At 35.4% G+C, this 26,739-nt stretch overlaps 2 protein-coding genes across 4 annotated transcripts in view; both read left to right on the top strand.

Moving 5' to 3' along the window:
- CPT1A (carnitine palmitoyltransferase 1A (liver)) overlaps positions 1-9,767 on the top strand; it is a 42,346-nt gene extending 32,579 nt beyond the window's left edge. For all 3 annotated transcript variants that reach the window (XM_014957603.1, XM_014957604.1, XM_014957605.1), the window contains 4 exons: positions 1,701-1,853; positions 2,971-3,075; positions 5,054-5,146; positions 6,663-9,767. In XM_014957603.1, the coding sequence (XP_014813089.1) occupies positions 1,701-1,853; positions 2,971-3,075; positions 5,054-5,146; positions 6,663-6,749 (438 nt within the window). In that variant the 3' untranslated portion in view covers positions 6,750-9,767. The remainder of the gene's footprint in view (positions 1-1,700; positions 1,854-2,970; positions 3,076-5,053; positions 5,147-6,662) is intronic.
- Positions 9,768-11,812: 2,045 nt separating this feature from the next.
- On the top strand, positions 11,813-25,120 carry MTL5 (metallothionein-like 5, testis-specific (tesmin)). Its single transcript, XM_014957485.1, has 11 exons — positions 11,813-12,332; positions 13,761-13,878; positions 14,628-14,686; positions 16,764-16,884; positions 18,701-18,777; positions 19,622-19,713; positions 20,372-20,443; positions 21,051-21,153; positions 22,646-22,783; positions 23,326-23,501; positions 24,958-25,120. Exons 1-11 carry the CDS (start codon positions 11,850-11,852, stop codon positions 25,118-25,120), a joined length of 1,602 nt encoding a protein of 533 aa, XP_014812971.1. The 5' UTR covers positions 11,813-11,849.
- The last annotated feature ends 1,619 nt before the right edge of the window (positions 25,121-26,739 follow it).

Here is a 26,739-nt window from a genome sequence, read left to right as displayed (position 1 = left end):
TTTTTTTTAAAGGAATAAGGCAGACCCATACATGGAAAGATCACATATATAGCAGAATTCATTCTGCCCACTTTTTGTGGGTGATTTTCTTTTTTTATATGGTTACTACAAACATGATGCTTTTTCAGACCTGTTGATTCATTACTGTCCTTCATCTGGAATGAACAGCCATAGAGCAGAGGAATCCTGCCTTCATAATGCAGTTTTTGTGTGTTATGAAGATTATATTATATGCATTTATATATTATTTTTAAAAGAGTTGCTTGCCTTTAATGCCTGCTTCTACTTTTTTCTGGGTTTTCCCTTAGAATTTTTCCTGAGCATTTGTACCCTCTATTGACTATCCACAGATCTTTACTTCTGAATGCTAATGGTAGGCATGCTTAGCATGACTACAAGTGATTTATTAGTTTCTCTTGTTGGAGGCAAATAGGCTGCTCACTATGTCCCAAATAAGCGCTGTAAAATAGAGTGATGCTAAAGATATGAAGTGTCCTGGCTTGAGGACATAAAAAGTGACAGGTTGCTGTATACTGTGTTGCATTCCACACTACATAATTTTAACAGAATAGCCATTTAAGTGTTCTGAACACACACTTCAGCCCTTGCAACATTCATACAGTGTTTGTAGAATCCTTGAATATCTGAAGTTGGAAGGGATCCATAATGATCATTGGGTTCAACTCCCTGCAGGACTACCTAAACTGTATGACTAAGAGCATCATCCAGACAATCCTTGAAATCTTACAGGCTTCTTGCCCTGTCCACTTCCCTGGGGTGCCTATTCAAATGACTGACCATCCTCTTAGTGAGGAACTTTTTCCTAATGCCCAATCTGAACTTCCCCTGACACAGCTTTGTTCCTTTTCCTTGTGTCCTGTCACTGATCACCAGAGAGAGATCAGCACCTCCACCTCTGCTGCTCCTCTTGAGAAAGTTGCAGACTGTGATGAGGTCAGCCTTCTCTAAGCTGAACAAGCCCAGTGACCTCAGCTGCTCCTCTTAAGTCTTGCCCTCAGGACCTTTCACTGTCTTGGTTGCTCTCCTCTGGACACACTCCAATGTCCTCGACCTCAGCTGCTCCTCTTAAGTCTTGTCCTCAGGACCTTTCACTGTCTTGGTTGCTCTCCTCTGGACACACTCCAATGTCCTCCTTATATTGAGGCACCCAAAACTGCACACAGTACTTGAGGTGGGCTCGCTCCAGTGCAGTGTAGAGTGGGACATTCGGCTCCCTTCACAGGCTAGCAATGCTGTGCTTGATGAACTCCAGAACGTGGTTGGCCCTTTTGTGTGCGAGGGCACACTGTTGACACACATTCACATTGCCATTGACACTAACTCTGTAGCTTTTTAAGACCAGTTTCTCTAGAAACTAAATATACAATGTAGTAAACTTGAATTGTGATTATGTTTGATTCTGGGGTTAGGTCACACTTAAAATACAATTTGTTTTCATTATGCACCATTTACAGCAGGTAATATTTGATACTTGCTGATACCTGAAATTGTATACATGAGGTTGAAAAGACAGAGGGTATACTGGTATTTGGTGTTAGTTGCATGCATTGTCTTGTACTTGACCCTCAAGTCCTCTAGGCTTGAGAGCCATTGCTGTAACTTATTTTCTGCACCTTCATCCTCTACCCAGTTTACTTCAATGATTTGTCTTCATCTGTTTTATTTTTTTTCATTGTTAGAATGAAAATAAGCTTAAGTTCTTTCGGGTTGCTGCTGCCAAACATCAGCACTTGTATCGTCTCGCCATGACTGGTGCTGGCATTGACCGCCATCTGTTTTGCCTTTACGTCGTGTCCAAGTACCTTGCTGTAGATTCTCCTTTCCTTAAGGAAGTAAGTGACTCTTATTGATAACTACTAACTACAGTAAATAATCCTTTGTTTACTTAGTGTTTTGTGGTATCTGCTTACATGTTTGCAGAACTGTGGTTTTCCTAAGAAAAAAAGGTAAAGAGTTTAGCTAGCATTGCTTAACATCTGCTGGTAGATTACAAGTTAGTTTCATTTTCCTTTATGTATACGCTTACTAGTAGACCTATAGTAATGCTTTCTGTGTACTTTGTCCTATAATACAGATTACTAAGGATTGCAAGAGAGATCTAGTCAGTATTACAAAGAAAACGTATTGGCTGCTTGGGGTTTTTATGTATTTTCAAAGCAGCACAAGAGAGGCTGTGTGTTTTCTCTCAGGAATGTTCTTTTGGAACTGTGACAAAATCACTTTCTCTGAAGTTACTGTGAGTTAAAGGAGCTGCGTATTGTGATTATTTTTTTTAACACACAATTTTAATGTCACTATAACTCTGACAAATGCTTTATTGCTTAAACTGAATTTTAAATTTGGGTTTTATAAAACTAATTACATTGCACTTATTCATGTTTTCTGATTAATAAAAAATGTGTTCAGGCTTGCCTCCAAATTAAGCTATTCACATTTGTCTGCTTGCCCTCCTAAATGTGAGCAGTGGCTAGGTCAAGAATAAAACAACTTTTTACAGCTTCTGCAGACTTTCAAGATTCATGTGTATTGTTAGATATTTTACAAGCTTCTAACTTGGTGTAGTATCTTACCAGGATTTCACAGAATCTTCTTCATGGTTGGAAGGGACTTTTGAGATTGAGTCCAACCATTTCAATAAGGCCATTTATTATCTTGTTGTTAACATCAGCTCTTATGCATAATTTACAGACTGTAGCATTTCTATTGAAAGAACTTACTTTCTCTTTGAGGAATTGACATCATTATCTTGTATGTTAATGGTTTGCACATCAGGCCATGTTCATCTGTTTCTTTTAACCTTCATAATTGTTCATTCAATCAAAATGGGAACTGAAGTTATCCTTATTATTGCTTTATTGAGTGCTTTCTAACTTGACTAGTTTTTGAGAAAGTTGCATGTTCTTACATAGTATTTTATACCTGTTTGCATCTCTTTCATATCTAAAAAAGGTTTTGTCAGAGCCTTGGAGGCTGTCAACGAGTCAGACACCGCAGCAATATGTTGACCTGAAGAAGAACCCTGAGATGTTATCCTGTGGTGGAGGATTTGGACCAGTATGTTTGCTAAATAAAAGTAGCCTTTTGAAACCAGTTTTATTTTGAATATGCCAATTGAAAATTTTCAGATCTGTAATGCCTTAATATTGCACATCAAAGGTGCAACGCGTGCTTTTAAATGCTTGTGTTTAATGCTTTTCCATGATGTAGATGTGCTCAGAAAAATCTGCATCGCCTTTTTCTCATATCCCAATGCAAGAATGGATTATTCTTAAGGAAATACACAGTTATCAAATGTGGTACAGGGCTCCAATGCAGAGAGATCTGATAAAGTGGGGGCTTTTATCACATTGGCTGTGCTTAGAGCTTCTGTGCATCAGGCTATTATTATAGTGACAAATGCCTTATTACTTAAAGTAGATTTTAAGGTTGGGATTTGTAAAAGTCATTATACTTGACTTGTTCTTTATATTTCCTGATTAATTAAAAGATGCTTTCCTCCAAAGTAAGCTACTCACATTGTTCTGCTTGCCTGTCTAAGTGTGAATACTGGCTAAGTCAAGAACGAAACTGCGTTCTACAGCTTCTGTAGACTTTCAAGAAACTAGTGTATTTTTAGAGATTTTATAAGCTTCTGACTTGCTGTAGTCTTTTACCGGGATTTGGACATCGATGATGATATCGTAGTTAACAAGATCTTTTAAGCAGACTTTATGGAGCTATGGACTAGATTAATCTATTTTGAAAAAACATTTCTATTGGAATAACAATGAGAGGGATCACAGGACTGCTCTTTGCCACACAGGAATTTTGATGACAAGTATAATTTTGGCTGGTTTGTCAAGCTGGAAGTTGTTTTTTGTGTGGGTTTTTTATTTTTTTTAAATTTATTTATTCATGTTTCTCATACACCTTTCAGTAGTTCTTGAAGTTGGAATGAGTTTAAATTGCAGTATCAAGGAAGCCTATAGCTATTGCAGCGCTGCTCATTCGTGAGAAACTGGCTTGCTCCGGCAGATTATAAAGTCAGTATTTAGAATCCCAAAAAAAGGGGTGATTTTGCAATACGGCTTTTGATGCAGGAATTTCTAACGCTTTTTTCCCTTTTCGCTAATGCTACATTACCTGCTCCATTACTATTTTTTCAGGCCTTTATTTCCTTCCTTCAGTTGTCTGCCTTTCCAAATAACCTTCCTTACATTTCCCTTCATAATTTCTTGGATCTTCAGAAAAGCTGTGCTTTAGTTTGCTGAAGTAGCCCAGAGATTCAGTACATACACACATTCTGTGTGTATGTGTTATTTGTTGGTTTTGTTTGAGGTTTTTAAGCATGAATGGAGAGAAGGCTATCAGGCTGCTTAGCAGCAGGCAGCAAAGAGTTGGGATCCTTTGAGTTGGGAAAGAGAGGAAGGAGGGTGGCAGCAAGATATGCCTAGTGAACACAGACTGCCTTAAATATAACATCAGACTGAAACTTGGGACAGTTAATGCTGGTAATGTTGAAATCAGACCAGAGCTCTGTTCATGATGCAGGTGTTCAGAATTTGCTGTAGAGTTGGATGACTGCCTTTGGACAAGCTTTCATAATACAAGTCTTGTATACTTCATATTTATATACTAAGTTTGTTTAGATCTGCAGTGATCCCATGAAATAGGATGTTTAGGTATACAGTTGAACTATTTTATTCCTTTCTGCTCAAGCACTTTCAACTGAAGCTGTATAGCTGCTTAAGGCCAGATCTTCACAGGAGATGGTCTTTGAACAAGTATTCTATTTCAAAATACAAAAGCTGGGAAATATTACAGACATATATTCAGAAAATATTAATTCCATGCACTACAGATGAAATCAGAACTGTTTTCTTAAGTGGAATCTTCAGAAATGATGTATTAAATGTGGAACCTTAATTTTTCCTTGAGGAGAAATTGCAACTGATTTTAAGAACTGCACAGTAATTATATATAAGATAATTTAGGAATGGAAGGAAAAATAAAAAGTTTAGAACTTATTTTTCCTCTTTTTTTCTTCCCCTAGGTGGCTGATGATGGTTATGGTGTTTCTTATATTATCTTGGGTGAAAATGCCATCCATTTCCATGTCTCCAGCAAAATATCTTGTTCTGAGACGGTAAGAGTTTGTCCTTTCCTATGGCTTAATAAATCTTCTCTGATATCTGCATATAACACTGATCTACCCATTGTCTAAAAAGTGTAGTAGAACTTGCAATGTACAGTTATAATGTGTTTTTTCTTTCTCAACATATGCTTTTTTGGTTTTGATTTGGTGTTTTTTTTGTCTCCATTTCTATAAATTGAATTGCTTTTTGAACCAAGGAAGCCATACTCTTATTTCATTTATTCTTTCAAGCATAAAGAAAGCATGTGGCCCAAGGTCATCTTTACACTTGTGTAGTTCCCTGGAACTCTCTTAAAATGACTCATACCGGTCCCATAAGCAGTAAGAGGGGCATCTCCCATTTTTTGTTACAGTTTTGCTTTGATTTGTCTCTGACTGCAGTTGTGAAGACAGGGCAAAATGTATGCTCCCTATTATTTAAATCTTCTTAGTTTAAATAATACTGAATGAAGCTGGCCCATAAGTTGTAATCTGTGTTTAAGAAACATAATTAATCAAAACCTTTTTAAAATAACACCGGTTATTAGAATGTAGTAGATGTCATCAATTCAGTATCTTGCTGTTGTGTATGCCTGCTTTGAGTGAGCTTCAATTCATCCTTTCCCTTTAGATTTTTATGACTTAATAAGCATGCTCAATTTGTTCAGGATTACATAGCTGAACTAGTTTTCCTCTCTTGACCTTAACTTGTCCGAGAGATCTTGGTGCCTTTGGTTAATCATTAAAGATTAGGAAATAAAACTGCTTTTTCATAGTTCAACTTGTTCTTCAGATGCCTGTTAACTTGTACTTTAAATTTCCCTGTATTTTTTTACTTATTAGTCAAGTCAAATGTCCGTACAGAAAAGGCAGCATTTCTTGTTATTAGTAGGGTATTTGTAGTAGGTCCTGTAATGGAGCTAATAATTTATATTTTTAATCTAAATTTCTACCGTGTACCACTCATCTGATGTTTAGGACAAACTATGAACTTGTTCTGTTTATTTACACTTAGAATTGTGATTTTCATTTTCAATACTTTCTGTAATTTTTCAATGGCAAAAGATTCATTATTCTGATAGGAACTCAGATATGAAATGCTTTTCTGCTTTTTGAGTACTTCTAAGTCATTAGTAATGCACTTGCTGAATGTTCTTTTGTTTTCTGAAAATTAGCTTTTCCAAGATCTCATTAAAAAAAAAAAAGTACCAAACCTCACCTATTTTAAAGTGGCAGAATGCTATAGATGAATCTGATTTCAAAGTGAAATGATCTTAGTTCTGTGTGTAGGAAAGTAAATGCATAATGAAAAACTCAATGGTCAGTAATAGCATAAACCTGGATTAATTTGTATGGCATTAAAATTTTTGTGGTTTGAATTCCCCATTTTATGGTAAAATGCATGCTTTAATTCTGTAAGCTCCAAAATTACAAAATGTTAATAGGTTCCTTCTTTTGACTAAAAGATAACTGTTGATTGACAGCACAAGTTTTTGTTTTTCTTCTCTTTCCATGTTTGTTTTTGAAGGATTCTCATCGTTTTGGAAGAAACATCCAAAAAGCAATGGTTGACATCATGGGTTTATTTAACCATAGTAAAAACTGTACCAAGTGATTTGCCTTATTGGTGCCAAGGAATCTCCTGTTGTTGGGATGAGAACTCTTCTGAACAATGAATGAGAGCAAGGTTTGCAAACAGTAGTTGGCGAAGAAACTGAGTCAACATCATCTTGATCACTATGAAAACCTTAGCAGTGTATTGAATGTTTCATTATTATTTTTTTTTCAGTAGTTTGGAAGAGTTTATTTCCACAAAGTATGACTTTTGAAATCTTTTATGTTTCTACAGATGAAGTGTAGTATCATTGCATGAAGTCATGTATATTCTAACTCCTGCAGTTTTCTCTTAATTTGTATACACTTGCTCTTTTTCTACTTAAAATTAGTCTACTTGTATTCCAGAATCAAAGGGATAAAACACACCGTCTTAAACTCAAATACTAGAAAAAGTTTGATTTGCTATGTATTAATAGCAGAATGTTCTTCAATGTATTTGCTGCTTTATGTCAATGAATGACAAAACTTGTGGCTGTTTACCTTCATTGGTTTTTTCGTTAGTGGTTTTTTTTTTTCAAAGGTAATTTCAAAACATACCAAAAAAAACCACCCCTCATATAACCCACTGTAACATACCAAGTTGTAGAATTTTTTTTGTTTTTTGGAAAAAAACCACTGGGTAGGGCTACATCAGGTAGTGAAATGTGTCACATTTTTCTTCTTACAAGCACGTTTGCCACATCATTGATTTTATTTCTGTATAAATAAATGGACCTGTGTGCTTGTTCATGCGAGTGCCTTAGAAAAGGAAGATTCTAAACCCAGGAAAAAAAAGCTTATGCTGGGAGTTGTTTTTACATTGTCTTAGTGGTGAAAGCGGTGAAGTATTAGTAATACAGATCTAGTTTTCAAACTGTAAGTTAGGCTCATGTGGCCTAAGTAGACCTGAGTATGTTGCCACGTGCAGTTAGGTTTAAAGCTCTAATGAAATGCTCCCATCTTAAATGGCGAAGATCAGTCCCGATGAAATGCAGCACTAACTTTGTTTCAAACCTACAAATACTCATGTGTTTATTTTGGTGAATAGTATTGGTGGTCATTTGAGATAAGAGTTTCTGGGTCCCGGGGAACGTGAATTCAGTTAAATGCAACCTGTTGGATAGTCTGTGAAGCAAGGCTGCTTTGTAAAGGCTGATCAGTTGCAGTTTGCCTGCTTTCAGCCTGGAAGGACCGACTACTACAAACATCTGCATGAGAAGGTCAGTCTGTTAAAGCTGTGGAAAATAACTGCAGAATGGGAAAATCCTGGCCTTCTCAAATCCCTCCTGGGAGACGCTTTTGGTCAAGCGCAGTTTCAGAAGGTTACAAGGAGGAAGGGGAAAGCTATTGCACTCGAAATAGAGCATAATGTTTCCAAGTGCAAAATAAAATGGCTACTACAAAATGGGGTAACTTTGTGTGCAACGCTCCGTTCCCCAGGCTCTACAGGTGTGGTCACGGTTTACATCCTGCAATGCAGTAAAGTGTACCTGTCAGCGCAACAATTTATTATTTTATATTTTTTAAATGTAAGGTACATGGTGTTTAGTAATATAGTGAATGCTGCTTCAGAGCTATGCTGATTTTTTTTAAAGGGCCTTTGGGTGTTGATACAAAACTTCTCATTAGACTTCGAATGTTTTCTGGCCAGTATTGCTAACTTTCTATGCCTCTTCATGTTTTGTTTTGGGTTTTTTTTTCTACTCTAGCTATATTAAAACACCTGCATATGTATGTTTGAGGTGGGAAACCTCCAAGATCTCAGATGCATACTTAAGCAAATGCACACTTACATAAATGTAGGAACCATCACAAGAATTGGCCAAAGACACTCATTATTGGATTAGGTTCAGGGTGTGGGAAAGGACACTTTGAAATAAGCCTTATTGCAGCTGGGAGGCCTGGCATTTATCAAACTACTGCAACAATTTTATAGTGATCGATTCTTTTGGAGCTGCAGAAATAATGCACTGTTTTTGTGGTTGGTTTTTTTTTTTTATTGTCCACTGACAAATCTGTGCTTAAATTAACATTAGGGTATATTAGCTTGTAGGATTTTCTTTAAAAAAAAAAGTTTAGATTTGACACTCAGGTTTTAGATGTTTCAAGTCTAATTGTAGTTAGTGCAGTTATCAATGCAATTTTGCATTCTTGGAGAGTAAGTATAATTGGCACAGAAAGCTGGGGTTTTTTATTGTCAATGTTTTAAACATTTTATGGTGTTAAATGTGTCTTTTAATTTGGGATATGTCATAATTCCTAAACAGATAAGATTTTATTTCATTTTCTTTAAAATGTCAACAGCATGTAAATAAAATATGCTTTTTGGATGTAAATCTTAGAAATCCACAGTGAATGTAGGTTATTAATAAATAATTAATTTAAATCTCGGTGTTTAATATTGTGTACATGCAGTAAAGCTGCTTGCTTTTTGCTCAGAAGCCATAGGAATGTAACTGAAATTACCTAGATTTGAATGAACTTTCTAGTACAGTGTACTTATAATAGTAAAATGTTCATGTTCCAGGAAAACAATCAATTTGCTACTAAAATCTTGAATCACTTATTCTCAATTAGTGATTTAAGAGCTCAAAGTTAGGGTTGAGTAGGTAGTAAAAATCAGGTTGGATGATAATAAATTGACCTGTTTAATAAACAGCAATGTGGAATTGGTGGAATACCTTGACACTGTGTGGTTCCAAAATTTCTTATTTCATCCCAGAAATTGAGACAGCATTAAGTGCATTTAGAGGCTACCATTGTTGAGGATTGACACCGTTCCAAACTAAATATTCCTTTTAGGGTTGGGTTTTTTTTGAGGGACTAAGGAAGTGTGTGCCTGACCTTGAAAATCGTAGTTCTAATTCAGCCTTTGTACCAATTGTTTTCTCATATAAAATATATTAATTTAAGCTAGTTTTTTTAATGTTGTTCAATTACTCTACATCTATGGTTGGTTATTTACATCCAACACTTTGTCTCGATTTTCTACCATCTTCTGTGACTTTAAAAAATAAAATTTCACAATTACCACCCACCACTTAGTACAATGTTTAATATCTTCTGTTTCTTCTTCCTAGCTCCCTTGCTGCTGTTTCTGGACTTGTGAATTTGTTGTTATTAAATCCAGTTAAGAACGATAGTAGCAGTTTATTTTAGCAGTGACTTACACGTCTTGCTAGTTAATAGGGAATGTGTTAATGAACAATTTTTCAGCTTCAGAAGAAAGAAAAACCAATCTAGGTCTGTCTTGATGAGTTTTTTTCATGAGATGCAAATAACTGCTGAAATGTTCCTGTGAAACAGTCTGTCTGCCCTGGTTTGATCTTCACAGTGAATAATCCACAGAATGTGAATGCCCAAAGGCAGTGGAGAACTAGTTTGGGCAAACCTAGGGCCAGTAGGATGAAGATTTGTAACCAAAAGCATATGGAAAAATTGATTCCAGTTTCTTCTTGGATTAATTGTATGGCACCATAGCTTGAAACTTTTGGGGATGTTTTTATAGTTGCTGTGGGGGTTATTTAACACACAAAATTTCCTACAGATTGAGACATTAATAAATACAATTAAAAGTTCAGGTTCAGTTTCTGCTTTCAAAGAAGCATAGGAAGTGACCTGGTAAGTTTGGACTGTTTTCTAAACTCTGCAATCTTTGTGGCACCAGGGTGTCAATTCCAAGATGTACCAAGCGAGTTGTAGGAAGGGCCCTAAGAGCAAATCTGGAAGCCAGCTATTTCACAGAATGGTTGAGATTAGAAGGGACCTCTGGAGGTCACCTGGGCAATCTCTGCCAGTGCTTAGTCACCCATACCGTGAAAAAGTGTTTGGAGTCTCCCCTCCGAACATCAGGAGTGTTTCAGCTTGTGCCTGTTGCCTTTCGACCTGTCACTGGGCACTGTGGAAAAGAGTCTGGCTCTGTCTTCTTTGCACTTCTGCTTTGTATCTCCTGGCTGAATGGTCCCTGCTCTCTCACGGAGAGCTGCTCCAGGCCTTTAGTCATCTCCGTGGCCCTTTGAGAAGTCTCTTGGAACAGGACACAGAGCTGTGGCAGTGCTCTTCTACCCGGGTTATAATAAATAACCTCTTAGTGGCTACCTGGGTCCTGGTTAATCTTTGACTCCTTGTCATGCGAGGTAATTTCCAAGGGAACAAAAACCCATCACCCCAGACGCCCGGCCTAAGGGTGCGTGCGCTCGCTGCTGCCCGCGAGGGGTGGGGGGGGCGCTCTGGCCGCTAACGGCCCGGCGCGCGCTCCTCAGCCGTCCCCTCACTGAAGGGCGGGGGAAGGGACAGAGCCTTGCCCTCTGCCGAGGACCCGGTGTCGGAGGTGGGGTCTGCCCCTCTCCCTTCTGCCCTGGAAACCGGCGTGGGGCGGGGGGAGAAGGCAACCAGAGCTTCTGGGGAGGGCTGGTGTCCCAGAGCCGGCGGTGGTTGATGCGGGTCTGAGAGACGTGAGCCTTCAGAGGCCTGCCGTATCTCAGCCCAGTCAGGGGGACACGGGTAGCTTGGCCCTCCCGGTATTGCCTTAATCTAAATCCAGAAGGAGCAGTGATGACAGATGCAGGTGGATTTGGCCTTTTTAGCAGTGACTTGTGGTACTCCGGGTAGAGGTGCCTTGGCTTGCATTATCTGTAACTGGCAATAGTGACACAGAGAGTAACAGACAAGTTTTGGTCTCAACGTGCTACTTACACAAATTTAAAACAGTGCAACTATAGCTATCTTAAGTGTTCCATGTCAAATTTGATTATTGTTTTATTTTGACTACTAAAGCCAAATAGCAGAATTCAGATTTAATTCTGAATCCTCTTAACGTGTTCAAAAGTTACAAAGAATGTGTTCTTATGGTAAAAAGCAGCTTGTTTGTGTTGGCATGGTGGCCTGTATTTTCCTAAAGCTAGGTTAAGAACCCTGACAACTTCTTCCACCGTTATGTTTATAAAGTTTCATAGTTACATATTATTTGGGTTAATCTTCAGTGTTATATATGCATGGTTTTCGCTTATGACTGTTTCCTTCACTTCTAGATAGAAAAACTATTCAGAAGAATACTGAAATAGAAAATCTAATTATCTTCAATGAAAAAAATAGATATGAACCGCTTGGCAGTCTGTCCATGACTATGGAGAATCAGATATTGCTTGATATAAGACCAGTATTAGACAGTGGACTTGTAACTGAAATATTTAGTCAGAATAGTCCTATTACTCCTGAAAACTTTAGTCTGGAAACTGAAGTCATTAATAATGCCTTTGAAGAAGGATTGCTCTCTAGTCAAGACAATCATTTATGCACTGTAAATGTGGGAGAGACTTTGTTAGATCACTTCCAGTATCCACTTACCATTGAAAATCAAAATACAATAGTAAAAGTTGAAGTGCAGCCACATGGAAGCAACATCTGTGATGATGAAGACCCTGAAAAATACAATGAATTAAATCTTCCAGAAGAAGCTGAACATATGCATCCACCCTATGTGCCTTCAAATGGTCTCCACTTTCTTTCTTCCGTAGCGATGCAGCATAAAAATTGCAGTGTTCCAACTTCCAACATTTTCTCTCCAGAAGGAACCGTTGAACAAAATGTCAGAATGTTACCAGTAAGATTAAGTGAAATAGGAATTTTTAAATATTCATGCTCATTTGTGACTTAAATGTGGGGAATTGCCACATTAAAACTTATCCACATAATGTTTAAAGTCATGTCAGAAATTTTATACTACAACAATCTTAATAGTAAACATAGAAATAAATTTGGTTTATATAGCCAGAAATGTATGCAGTATGAACATATGGTTCTGACTGCTGATCTTTTTTGTCGATGTTATAAACCATATTTTTAAATGCCTGGATAGTTACTTTGTTCATTAAAAAAATCTTACCATGTCACAAATATACCCACTTTGGTTTTATATATTACTGTCTTTATTAGCAACTATTTCATAATTGTACAAAATACAAATAGGATATTAACTTTTTTTCTTTAGTTCCACAGGTTACAGAACACACTTGTCATCTTAAAATTTATAGTCTGAATGAGTGGAAAAAGTAGTTTATTCGCAGCAGTAAGCCATAGCCTGTATTGTTTAATCTCCATGGGAAAAGTAGTTTTGTAAGAGAGAGTCGTTCCCTATTGCTTACCACTTTGGGCAGTTTTTCTGTGTAGTTTGAAGTTACATAATTGGATCAATTACTATCTAGAAAGGTATGAAGCATAAAACTTCTTTTGGTGCTCCCAGGACCAAATCCATCTGCTTAATGCAGACTATTCATATATAGAATACTTATATGTCCTTGCATCTTTCTTTATGGTTGTAGAATATCATATGAAGAAATCTCCAAATTTTAAGTTGAAATTGAAGCATTGAGCTCTCTTGAAATTATTGAGCATACCAGTTGACATTTTTTTCCATGTAAATATTTTGATAAACAATGCTGTTCACAGATTTAAAAAACAAACAAACAAACAAAAACAAAAAAACCCCAGATTAAGAAAACAAAACCAAGAAGAAGAAAATTCTAGTCAGGTTATAAATAATTTTATTGAAATAAAGAGAGCTCATTTGTCTTTTCTACACTGCTTGCTTATCCTTTTAAACTTCTGTCTATACAAAAAGGAAGCACGCACGGGTATAGAGCAAATTGTCTAGTTCGAACAATCTCAATTCTAATTTGAAACTAGAAAATAGTTGGTTTCTGTCGCTCTTCCATTTTCTGCTCATTGGTTTGGGTTTGAAAATACAAATGTAGGTAGTAAGTAAGATGCTATTATAGTTGTAAATGCGTTAGATCTGAACCATAACCGTATGTTGAGCAGAAAAAGCAGAAAGAATATTCAAGGTGTATAACAGTATCCTCTAATGCTGAATAGGCCACGGCATTTATGTGCTTAATTACGTCATGAAAATGTAAATAACTTCCAAATTTCAAGTTCACTTTAAATCAGTTTTTTGTCTAATCATTTGGCTTTTTAAAAGTGAATTGTTTAATGCATAAAATAGTTATAAATAAAACATTCTTTTCTTCAGGTGTTCAGATCATTCATACCTCCACTTGCAGGTGAGAATAAATGTATTTGTTATGATCAATTTAAAGGAATCCAAAACAGTACTATACAGTTACAAAATTTGATCAGTTGCTTAAATGGTAAGTGATTTAATGCCCCAAGTGATTGAGGGCTGTTTTTTTTTTCCTTCCTCATACTAGCTTAGGGAAGGATTTAAATAGCTAATTTAATTTCTGGATTTAGCAAATTGCCGTATGAGCCTTTTCTGATAATGTTAAATAACTAAGAACATTTGAAAGGAGAATGGACCACCCTTTGTTCATATATGTTTATGTTGCTTCAACCACATACTTCAGTCTTTGGATTTTCACTTCCTCTCGTACCAGAGAAGGGACTGGGAAGAAGATATTCCTTGCAGCGCTTGAGTTGAACGATGTTTTTATCTCACTTTGAAATTTGACCACCGGTTAAGGAAGTTAGGTGGTTTGCACTGATGCTGTTGATGACTGCTTGTGAGGAATTGTTTGGTGTGTTCTGCCCATAACCTATTCACGATCCTACTCAGGCTTAAACTGACTGCTAGGTTTGATCTTACAAGATAGTTTATCCTGAAGCTAAATGAATTTTACCAAATGGGCACAATAATCCTTTTAAAGACATTGGAAAGACCCAGACCGAAGTCGCTTTTTTCCCCTGGAAGTCTGTTACAAAAGAATATTAAATATTTCTGTCACAAAAATGTAATGCTGTAGTGACATCAAAATATCTTTTATTGATGCTGTAAAGGAGTTCTTGGTATTATAAAGTATAATATTATAATTATATATCATAAAGGTATATAAATCACTGATCCTTTTGTAAACAAAACATGCTTTGTTTTATGTACTAGAATCTTCCAGTGATATCTGTGGCTTACCTCAGACTAGTGCTTCTATCTACAATGACATAGTAAGTATGCATGCAAGATTTTTTTATTATTGGAAGAATCTGTTCACATGTTGAATGTCTAAAATGTTGATATATTCTAAGCACCGGAGGGTAAAAGGTTCTTTCAAACACTTTCCTATCTGAACTGTTCACAAAAGAGAGGGAAAGAAAAACGTTGCTCCGTAGATTTCCTACACTGCTGCATTGTGGAGGAAGGAAGAATAGCATCTGGATTTTTTGCCTGTTTCTGTTCCTGATGGCTCAAATCTAGTTGGCTCCTGCCTGCCACTTCTACATTCTGATTCCAGTTCAGGCCAGTTAGGGAGGGGGCTCCTCCTAAGGCCACCTGAACACATATTGCCTAGTGGGACTCTGCCAAATACCTTTGGGCAGCTGATTTGAGCCTTTATTGAGCGTGCAGTGTACACAAAGAAACAGAGCTGAGGATGAAAATAAGGCTTTAACATTAGTACTCCCTGCCAATGGAGAGATGTTCTTTGCAACCTAATGATTCTGAATTTTTCAAATGTATTTTCCTAGATATGTGCAAGACAAACTATAGAAATTTAGGTATCTCATGAAAGGAAGATTTCTGAAAAATACTGGAATTTTGTAGCCAGGTTTTTCAAGGTTTTCTATTTGGTGTTTTAAATTGTGTATTGAAAGGTGTAAGGCTTCATCTGGAGTGTGACTTCTGTGAAGGTGACACTGTAATAAGTTAATGGATCAGCAAAATAGGGGATAGATTGATTTTCAACAAAAGCAAGTGGCACCGCATCTATGATGGAATGCTGTGACACACAGTAGTTGATCACTGTAGCAAAAGTTCATTTTGGAACAATCTGATTTATAGGTATAACTGAATTTGCAGTCCAGTCTCAGATGACTCCTCCTTGCTTAGACTAAATCCCAGTGATCCCCAGCCAAGTTATATAATTCAAGATTAATGCTTGTTTTGCATAATTTGCTGTGACTATTGCCTAACTTCTCCAAGGCACTTCAGAAATCAGTTGATGCTTCTTGATGGTGCAGAGACTGGTCACCATTGTTACTGTGAAGTACGTTACTGTTCATTGTTACACTTCAGGAGTATTCTTACTTGAAATATAAGCAGAAGTCATTCTGATATTGACAAGTAAATTAACTATCGTCAGTATTACATTTGAATACAATCCTTGCTCTAAACCTCATGATTTATACAGATAATTTTTTAAAATTTATTTTATTTGCTTGGAATTTAAAATAGATTTTAAAGCATGCCTGCTAAGATTTAAAACTTTATATTTCAGGCTGAGGTAAGAGAGGCAGTTAGTAATATTATCGAAAATCACCAAGACAGAGCAATTCTTCAGAGTTCAAATGTTGACAAGTCTGGCTGCAAGTTATTAACATTGCACAGTGTACCGGAGGAATCCAGAGGTTCACACAGAAATGATCCCAATCCTGTGGTAATTATATCCTGCAATTGATAGCAAAATTATATGCTAGAGAAAATTAACTTATTTGTACCACGCTGGCATCAAGAAGTCCCATGCAATAAATGCTGCATCAAGAATAATAAGGCAGTCCCTTCCCTGGACTCAGAGTCTAAATTTTATCTAGTTACAGTGCTACTTTATATATATATATTAAAAAGATATTATTTTCTATTTAAAAGCTGGGAAAAAAAAGCAATGAAAAGATTACTTCATCTGAAGGAAAAGTCTTGATTTAAAATCACAGCTAAATAAATGAAATGTAACAGCAACAATTACAATGGCATGTTCTGGTTAGGGAGCTGAATCTGAAGCCAGCACACTAGTGAATACCTAGAATATGCCCTGCAAAGCCCCATGGAGCAATTTAGAGAACTGTGAATCCATATTGCTTAGGTCGAGGAGCTATAGTGTTAGATCTCAACAGCTGCTTCCAAAGATAAATTAAAATCAAGGGTCAAAAAGCAGACATCTGACACATAATGATCCAATTGTTGAAGAGATTTCAGTGTGTGACTATGAACCTTTGTAAGACAGGAGCTACTCTTATGGAAACCTTTATATCTATATGCTTAGAATTACAGTTTCTTAGATGAAAGCTAATTATTAATTATTCATTCCAGGTTATCTGCCAGCTGGAAGGAGGTACTCAAATACTCTGTATAAACAGTTGTGGCACACAAGAGCTAAAACCAGTCCATCTAATTCCCGAGTATCATGACCAACATAATTATCTTCAATCAGGTACAATGAAAGTAAAAATTATCTTTAGCCTGTCAGATAATATGTCATATGTCATGTTAATGTGCAACTGCCTGTGTTTATGTTCTTAAGCAGCAACAGTGGGAGATAAGCCAAAGCTAATGTAGCTATCACCAGTTATTATTTCATTTTATTTTATAAATGAAAAATTGCTAGGTGCTTCAGTGTAATAAGAATGATGGATACGTTGAATGTATGGAAAGTTTTTAATATACAGATTACTTGCCATATAAAGCACATTTAATATGAGCGCCTGCATTCATTTGCCTTTACCCTAGCTTGCCACCAAGTGTCACCATTTCTCTAGAAATGGTGAGCAGCAGTGTTAGGAGTATACTTTAGCCTTGGGATTCAGAATGTCTCACTAAAGTTTATATAATTATGTGAGCTGGAAATGCCATCAGTTTTTAAATAAAGTGGTTTCTGAGATCTTAAATGTAATGCTGTTTAGATGGAGTAACACATTTTCATCTGAGCTTCAACAAAGTATTTGAGTGTAGTTTAGTTTTAATTTAAATATATCTAAATATAGCTTCCTCTAAAACATTATTAACATGGCTTATTTCATTATTATAATGTTAAAATTATAATTTATAAATAATATATATTTGTGTATATATAAATTATATGATGTATCATTGAATATAAATATATTTATATTAATAAATTAGAATTTCATTATAGTGCTGTATTTTGATAGGCATGTGAAAACAAAGCCTTTTAATATTAACCATACAAGCATGGATATTGCTCTAGATATCAATAGGTGCTGAGTGAGAATATGTCTCACCAGGTGCTCCAGGCATGGAGCCTGTTTAATTCTTTTTTTCAGAAACCATCAATAGAGTTAACCAGCCACATTCAAGTTAAAGGTCATGTTCCTTTATAAAATTCAAACTCATTCATTTACAGAAGTTTTAGGGGGCAATAAACTGAGGAGGAGTGCACTGGCATATGTTTTTTAGTTTTTATTTGCCTGAGCTTTCTTCTGCGATACCTTCAAAACAAGGAGAAGAATTAGTTCTAGAAATTATATCTAATTATATTTATATCTACAAACTTCTATGGACTGAGCTCCTCAACTTTTGAATTAAGCTGTCTTCCTTTTCTTTTTTTTTTTTTTCTTTATTTGTAATCTTCCTATGACTGATGTTTGCTTGTTTCTGCATGGGCTACAATGGTCATGTATTTATGTGCAGTTCTTCACTAGGACTTACAAAAGGCTTACTCATACAGCTAAAGTCTTCTCCATGGGTTTTTAGTAATTTTTTTCATTAATTTTTTTTTTCTGTTCCAGATTCTCTCTTGGAACTCTGGAAATTTGTAAAATAAGAGCTCAGAATAAATATATTTAATTGTTTCTGACATTTTACTTATTTTATCAAAATATTTTAAGTCTATGGCATTTGAATTTTAGTGTACTTGATGTCATAGAATAAAAACATCCTACACTCAAATTCCTAGATGACTGATTGGCGGTGGGTTCTTCTGTCAGGGGTATTTTCGTGTGGTCAGGTTTTTGTTCTTATTTTTTTTGCAATGGGAAAAACATTTCTGGAGAGAAAACTTCTATGTCCTTCAATGACACTATTTATTGTAGACTAAGTTTGTATTCAAAACTAAATTGTAGGAGAAGGTGCTAACAGAGGACAGACAGCCTCAGGTAATTTTTTATTAACCAAAGTAGTTGAAGATTCCAGTTTGCCTGTATGCTTAATTAAAAAAATATTTATGCATAAATGAAACTTTATACACTGTGAGTAGTTCTGCTATCTTCAGGTAAATGTCTTATTTTCAGATGTGGACAACCCTGTAACATCTGTACCGGGACAGTTTTTGCCTATTCCAGGTGAACCTGTTCTGAATGAACAAGAGGTAAAGAAGCTTTATCCTCTAAAGTTGTTAAGTACAAGACACACTCTTTTCCTTTCCTTAAAGCAGGGTTAAATCTGTGTTGAGAATTAATAATTGTATGCATTTTCTAAAGACCATTTAGCTAGTTTGGACAGATTAGTTCTGCACTCAGTATACTTTCTGCATATAAAGGTTAATGATTTCAACATTTTCTAGAAGTAATACCAGGATTAAGAATACAGTTTTCCATTGGGAAAATAAATTTGTTCCCGTGTTGAAATCTTGAATTTGGTATTATATAGATTATGTCATTTCTGAGAACCATTTTAAGACTCTTTAGGGTGGAGGAAAGCACATTGACTTTTACCAGAAGGGGAATATTTTCTTCTAGTAGGGCTTCTGACTCTCTTATTTTGATTAGGATTTAGCAGTCATTAAGTCTTTATAGATCTGCAGTGTGTTTTCTTGGCCTGATTCTATTTTCAGATTTTGTGTAGTCTTCAACCAATTAGTTGTCATATTGCAGCTGAACATAATGTAAATCGTCAAGTCACTACCCAGTTTCAATTGACTGCAACTTAAAAGAAACTGAACCTAGAATTATCAGTGAATTGAAAATAGTGCACCAACGCTGCAGCACAGAAAACTGGTTTTGTATCTTTGCATTAGGAGAGATGGGATTCCTGACATACTGAATGGTTTCCATGAGGAGATACATTCCATTTTCATGACTCTCTACTTCCATGAGTTGTCAGTAACTTTGGCAATCAAATTATCCCTGAAGTGTTTTGTTTTCCTTTTTCTCTGTTAACTTGCAAGAGTATTTTTTTTAAAGTTAACATAAATAGCATTTTATCTTGAACAGTTTGAAAATGGACCCTTACAACCAGTAGCTGGCACTGCCACATTCCATCTAGAATCACATCTGCATGGGCCAGTGAAAATGACCTCAGAGGGGTAAGATGCATGAAACATCTTACATCCATGATGACTTTTTAATTTTAAACTGGCAGTGTAGCCTAGACATTTTCATGTTGCCTAGCTGCTTCTCTCTTGTGAAAAAATGGAGTTCTGTATGAATGCTTTGTGTATATATCTTGGTAGTCATGATGCCAGTTGCTGGCAGTCAAGACTATATGGCATAGTTTCAGGTTGTCTTAGGTCAGTGCAATTGTACTGTCTATTTGCTTGAGAAACGTTTTATTTTCTAAGTTAATTGATATGTTTCCAAATCTAATTAGCATGTATTTAGTCTGTATTTCTAACAGTAATGGAATTCTTTTAATAACATTTAATTGCAGATTATTTTTAAATAAGAGGCAGGTGCAACATCAGTGTGAAAGGTGAGAGAGCTTTGCTATTCCACAACCATTAGCAGGTTGTATGACCAAGGACAGACCCGTCCCAAGTAGTGACAGCCGGTAGACAGAGGAAGATTATGCTTATTCTCTTTTTCTCATGCACTCTGTGAGGCCACACTTACAAAGTAGCAACAATAATGGTGTAAAAAAATAAAATCTGCATTTATTTTTTCAAAACTATAGAATAATTAGTTTTTATTGTAGTTGTATTTGTATTTTTTTTTCTAATTTTTTTCCTTTTTCAACCTGTGTAGCTTACCTTTTGGTTCAGGGGTTACAAAGTCTAAGAAACCATGTAACTGCACAAAAACTCAGTGTCTTAAATTGTAAGTAATAGTTTATCAACATTTAATAAATGCTAATAACAGTGTATAGATGAAAGGGCAAACCTACAAGAAATATGTGCTTTAAAATGAACAGTATATATACGTCAAAAATTACTCATCTGATACTGAGTTAGAAAGATCCACAGTTGATGTAACTTGGTGTCACACAAGCTCAGAATTTGATGTAGAGGTGTAGATGATTGCATATAATCCAAAGTATAAAAAATAAAAAGAGAAGCTAGAAGAATTGTTCAGAGAATATCTGGAAAACCCAATGTAAAATGTAAATGCTGTATACTGAAATATCATTTCTCTGTCTTGCTGCTGTTCTTGTACATAAATAATATGCACAGAGATGTATACATGATAAATAAAGTTTGATTTGTTGATGGACTGGATGTATTGTGCAAAACATAAAATTAAAAGAGAGAGAGAAACCATTTGCCTAGGTTTGGATGTGATTAAATTACAAAAAAATGAACATTTTTCATGAGTAGGAACTACTTTTCATGAGTAGAAACATTCTGCCTAGACATAGAATTTAAATTTTAAATGTTACACTTAAACCAGTTTTCATTTCTTATGTTATTTTACATGTTAATCATAGATACTGTGATTGCTTTGCCAATGGTGATTTTTGCAACAATTGCAACTGCAGTAACTGTTACAACAATCAACTTCATGAAAGTGAGCGATTTCAAGCAATTAAGGTAAAAAAAAAAAGAAAAACGTTCAGTACATACTGGATTAAGCTTAATGTATGAAAAATAAAGCAATATTGTTTTTTCACCTAGTTACAGTATTTGAAATACTGTTATTTTTAACTTGATTAAAGCTAAATATTGCCTTTGTATTATTCTTACATAAAAAAAAAAAATAGGCGTTTTTTTCCTTCCTTTTATAGAACCTCTGATACTTTGGATTAAAACTAGTGATGTGTTAGGTGAATGATAATTTTTATCCTTGGAAGAAGTATTCAACCCCAAATTCAATTTCAGGAATTTTTTTCACTTGAAGGGAAATTTATCATATTCCAAAGTCAGACGGTAGTTACAGGAAAACAAAGTATTACCATCCAAATTATTATTCTCATTGACAGATCCTCTGCAGTTGCCTGTGTTAGTCTTTCTGGTTGACCCAAGCAGCAATGCAAAGTTGCCTCTTCTGGCAGCGATACTAATCCCTGCAGTAGTGAGAAGCAGGTTGCTTCTATATTTGGAGACTGATTTTACTAGTGGAATAAAGAATAATATGTGGGCTAATTTTTCTGTGTATATCAAACTGCATTATCTGGGCAATAATTTGATCTAATATGTATGTTATGTATTGTAAGTTTTAAGGTGATAATGAAAAGTCTTATTCTACTGCTGATGCTTTAAGGATATATTAATGGCTTTGTACTTCTCGTATGCAACTCTCCAGAACTCTTTTTATATCATTCACATAATTTTGGGATTGTGCAAGACATTGATCTAATTAGAGTTAGAGGTTTGCCACATCCAACTACCACAGCAGTTTCAGCTGTCAATATGCAACAACTAGTTTTCAAATCAGATGCTCATCTGTAGTTCAGCTGATGGGGTTACTGGTGTCTAAGCTCTCCTTTCACTACTGCAGATGGCATCTTGAGCGTAATAGGTCATGTTTGTCACTGATGAAAGCATACCTGTGCCATCCATAAATATTGTGTATAAAGAGCTTATAACTTCTCTAACCCGCCTTTTAGTAGTCCATGGCATTGTAAGGTCTTGGGATCTAATTAAAACCTTAATCCACTTCTGGTTTCAGTAAATGATCTTTGTATTGGGCCATTAATAAAACAAGGTATGCTTAAAAGTTCTGAAATGTATGTAACTAAGTATGTAAGGGTTCTTTCTTCACTGAGAACTGTTTATTTCTGGTGAAAGTAGCATCAGCAGTGAAAGAAAACCAGCCCTGAGAGAACAGTAGATGTGTCGTTTAGGTTATTCCACAAAAACAATGTAAATTGGTTCCTGTGGTACAGCCAAGTTGGCTTAGTGTTCTGAAATCTTTGAATTCTTGCTTTAACATGCCACGGAAGACTCCTTTATCCATGGGCTCCATACCACCGATAGTGAGAGTTGAAAGTAAGAACTTCTTTGTTAAACATTGGCTCACAGTCATTCAGATGTTTAAAAACATTTATTTGAATTTTTCATAATCTAGCAATTTTTCATTTAGGCCTGTCTTGATAGAAACCCTGAAGCTTTCTTACCAAAGATTGGGAAAGGGAAACCAGGAGAAATTAAACCTCACCATAACAAAGGATGTAATTGCAAGCGTTCAGGATGCCTCAAGAATTATTGTCAGTGCTTTGAGGTGAGTCATGTGAATTTTCCTCTCATCAGTTTCTACCTTAACATTGATTATATTCTGTAACTAGTACTTGTTAAAAATAATCACTTATCTTCTTTCTTTGTATTTTTCATCATAAAACTTTTTGAACATAGGAGGCACAGTCTCTTTCTTGTCATGTCTTTAAAGGACTGAAGCTGATCAGCCAAAATTTTCAGTATCAAGAGCTGTCAGCTAATGCCTTGCCCCAGAAGAAATGAGGAATGGTTTTCTGCTAATGTGGATAGTTTCTTTGCATTCATGGTATTTTGTTATCTTGCAAAGTTATCCACAAATTCAAAGAAGTGATTTGTCCATTTACAGAACTTAAATCTCCACAGACAATCCATGGGAAAAAGCCCTGTCCTCCTTCCTTACTGTATTGATACTGCTGGTCTTACTCCAGGAGTATCCAATACCAGCACATCTAGAATAAGTCCCTGGTGGTGTAGCTCCAATGGTTGCTCAAATATATGTTTGATTTAAGATATATACATTTTTCATTCAAAGTATTCTGTATTTGCCAGGCTAAAATTATGTGTTCCTCTATTTGCAAATGCATTGATTGCAAAAATTATGAAGAAAGTGCAGAAGAAAAAAACCAGCTGAATGTGCTAAACTACATGGAGATTGGAAATAGTGAAGGAAATAGCCCATTTTTAACATCAACATTCAAAATGTTACCAAAATTGAAGACAGACAGGTGAATATTTGGAAATAGCAATGCATAATCCATTGGTCTGACTTGATTAATTTTTCATGTAACCATTATCATAATCATCTAAGAAATAGTGATTAAAATGAAAGATGGCTTATATACAAGGAATCACTTCACATAACATTTGCCATTTGTTTCTATAAATAAAAAAAATATCTAAAGGAGAGGCTATAACTATTCTTAAGAGTATAGCTTACAGAGTTCTGGGCTATGTATAATAGTTCTGCTTCCAAAACAGAGGTTATTTTTGTATTGATAACATATTTCCTTCTCTCAATCTTTTTCCCCCTTTAGCTACTTTATGTTTTTCCTTCAGTTTCTCTGTTCGTTTTTGCTATGTTCAAGCATTCATTTCTAATAAAACCTTGACCACTTGACCAAAGAAGTAGAAAGAAAATTATGTTATCACTATGTTTGTGAGGTTCAGTTAATGTTTATATGACTGCTTCTTTCCCATTTCTCCTAACTTTGGTCCACCTCCTGTCAATTTTATTTGTGTTGGCAATTTGGATTGTAAAATATTCTAAGGTGGCCGTACTATCCTGATGTTGTTATGCTTTCTAACATAGTTGTAGCCAAATCTCTATTTTTGATTGGTTTATAATAATTTTCCTAATAAATAAAAACACCTGTCAATAATTAAAATTAATTAAACCACGTCTTAATTGATTTCAGGGAGCTTTACTTCAGGCTCTAAAATTTTCAGTTTGCATACATTATTTTCTTTGCTTCTTTCTATCAACCATTACCTTGAAATTCTTACCTTAATTCCATTTTTAAAATACTTTCTGATGATGTACTTTAAAAATATTTTAATAACTTCTGCTGTTGGTAGTGTATTGATGGGGTAGATGGTGCCAAGTTATGCTTTTGCTTGAATTGCACAGTAGATTGAGTTACCTTATTAATATAGTAGAATGAGTTACGATGTTCATGACCAGTAGTTTCAAGAATTTATTCAAAGCAAGGCTGCTAAGGTGCCATTCAGGGAATCCTTGAGGGGCTTGGTGTTGTTTCCTTTAGCAGCAGTAGACTAAATTTGCATTTAGTACTTCCTAGACCCTGACTATGCCTTTTAAACACATTTCCTTGTAGTTGTGACAGGATCTGACTATTGCATGCACATGGAGGAAGAGGCTTATTGTATAACCTTTCTCTGTCTGCACCTGTTGGGCAGCATTTACCTAAATTAATTATGCAGTGTGAACAGAGTCTTCCATGGGATAAATTAGAAAATCTTCAAAGCAATCTGTTAGAAGCAGAAGCTATTCGGTATAGAACAGTGAAATTCCTACAAGGCTGTATCTTACAGTAATAGTGCAGCTACTCGGATTCAGCTCTGTGCGTTCCAGCTCTTAACTGGGTTTTGCAGTTTGTCTTTTAAGTTATTTTGTATATTTAAAATTGAGATATTTCATATTGGTATCTTTTGCCCTGTTAGGCAACCAGCTTTACGCATGTCTTTGGAAGAAGTGAAAGCGACGTGTGCTTGCCTCCTGGTGCAAGCTGAAGAGGCAGAAAAAAGAGGTTACTCTCTCCGTCTAGCTGAGCAGATGATCATGGAGGAATTTGGGAGATGTTTATCCCAGATCCTACATGCATAGTTAAAATTTAAAGAACTGAAAGTTGAATAATGTTCAATGTATTATAAAGCAAATAAGTATTAATATTGATATATGTTGCCATAATCTCCACAATTTTGCTACTTTATGATCTTTGATTTTTCATAGGAATAGTTTCATTAACTTCAGCTGAATTATTTCTGAATTATACTGGTGTAAGTGAAACCAGCGCCACATCTGGCATTTTTCCAAGTAACTTAGTACTGTAGAAAGCTTATTATATTTTTTCGAAAACAGATTTTCCTCTGTAGTCAGTGCTTTCTGAGCTAATTCTTCAGTATTTACTTAGACTCTTATTAAAAGTAAGTTTAACTTAAAATGGCTTTATTGTATGCTTATGTAAGAAGAGATGCAGTAAAAATTGAGTAAGAATTTCCTATCTTAGTTTGGTTATTTTATGAATTGTGAAACAATTTCATTTCCAGTGGTAGTAGGCAAATATACCTAGGCAAAGTTTAGCTTTGGGTCATCTCTGTTTTGAAATCCAGTTTCTCTTAAAGCTTGGATTATCTGTTGTTTAATTATTCTTTTTTCTTATGTGGAGGTTTTCTCTGTGACATTTCTTCCTCTTCTCATTCTCACCATTGGGGTGATAATAAATTTTCTCTAATAGAAGTAAGCTATTTGCTGACATGTTTGTGGAAAAAGAAAAAAAATAATAAAAATTGTCATCTACATAAATTGACATTTTATATAAAAATTACTGCTCTTTGGCTTAGACATTTTATGCTAAGTTAATAATACATACTTAGATATTTTTGACATTTATGCTTCAAAGAATAAAGATGTCATGTTGATTAATGAAAAATTGCCAGTTAGACTGCATGCTACTTTAAAATTTTCTTTGATAAGAGTGAGGGCTTTTTTATTAGTGGGAATTGATATGTGAATGGATTGCATTTTATATCTTTCTTTTTAACAACTGCTGCTGGAGATTGCTGAAGGTCACAGGAGAAAATGGATTCTCAAAGCGATACGACACTGTCTGTACACTTTACGCCTTCCTGGGCCTTCCTGTTCCTAAGATGATTTCTCTTGGGTTTGGAATTAATACCTATATAAAGGCATAATCTTAAAAAATATTTGTCCCCAGGCAGAATTACTGTGAGGTCATGAATCAGAAGAGCACACACAAGGGCTGCAGTGTCAATAGATGCTCCATAAGGACGCAAAGCATGAAGAAAAGAGGAAACCAGCCTGCATTGCTAAATCATTTCTTGAAATCAAATCTCAGAAATCAACTCACTAAAATTCCCAGTGGATGTGAGTGAGGGCCAGTAGGACTAACACTAGTAAAGAAGAAACTTGGGTTAGGACTCATGAGGGATTAAAAATAGCAATTAGGAATAGAAATGCAAAATAAAATTTAAAATTATTGGGAGAAGTAGAAAAAGATAAATGCATTGTAAGAGGAACTGTTAGAATCTTTGAAAAACTGAATTTAGTGTAATACAGTCTCATCTTCAGATGCATCCTAATTTGAATACACACAGCAGGAGACAATGCCTTAATATAAAATGGCAAGTTATTATGCCCAAAAGAGAGATGAGCTGAAATGATGATGAAAAAATGATTAGGAAGAAAAATCATAAGATTTTGAC

The sequence above is a fragment of the Calidris pugnax genome, unplaced genomic scaffold, assembly GCF_001431845.1.
Source record: "Calidris pugnax isolate Ruff unplaced genomic scaffold, ASM143184v1 scaffold211, whole genome shotgun sequence".
NCBI lineage: Eukaryota > Metazoa > Chordata > Aves > Charadriiformes > Scolopacidae > Calidris > Calidris pugnax.
Note: the sequence above shows the minus strand (reverse complement) of the source record. Positions and strands in the feature narration are given on the sequence as shown.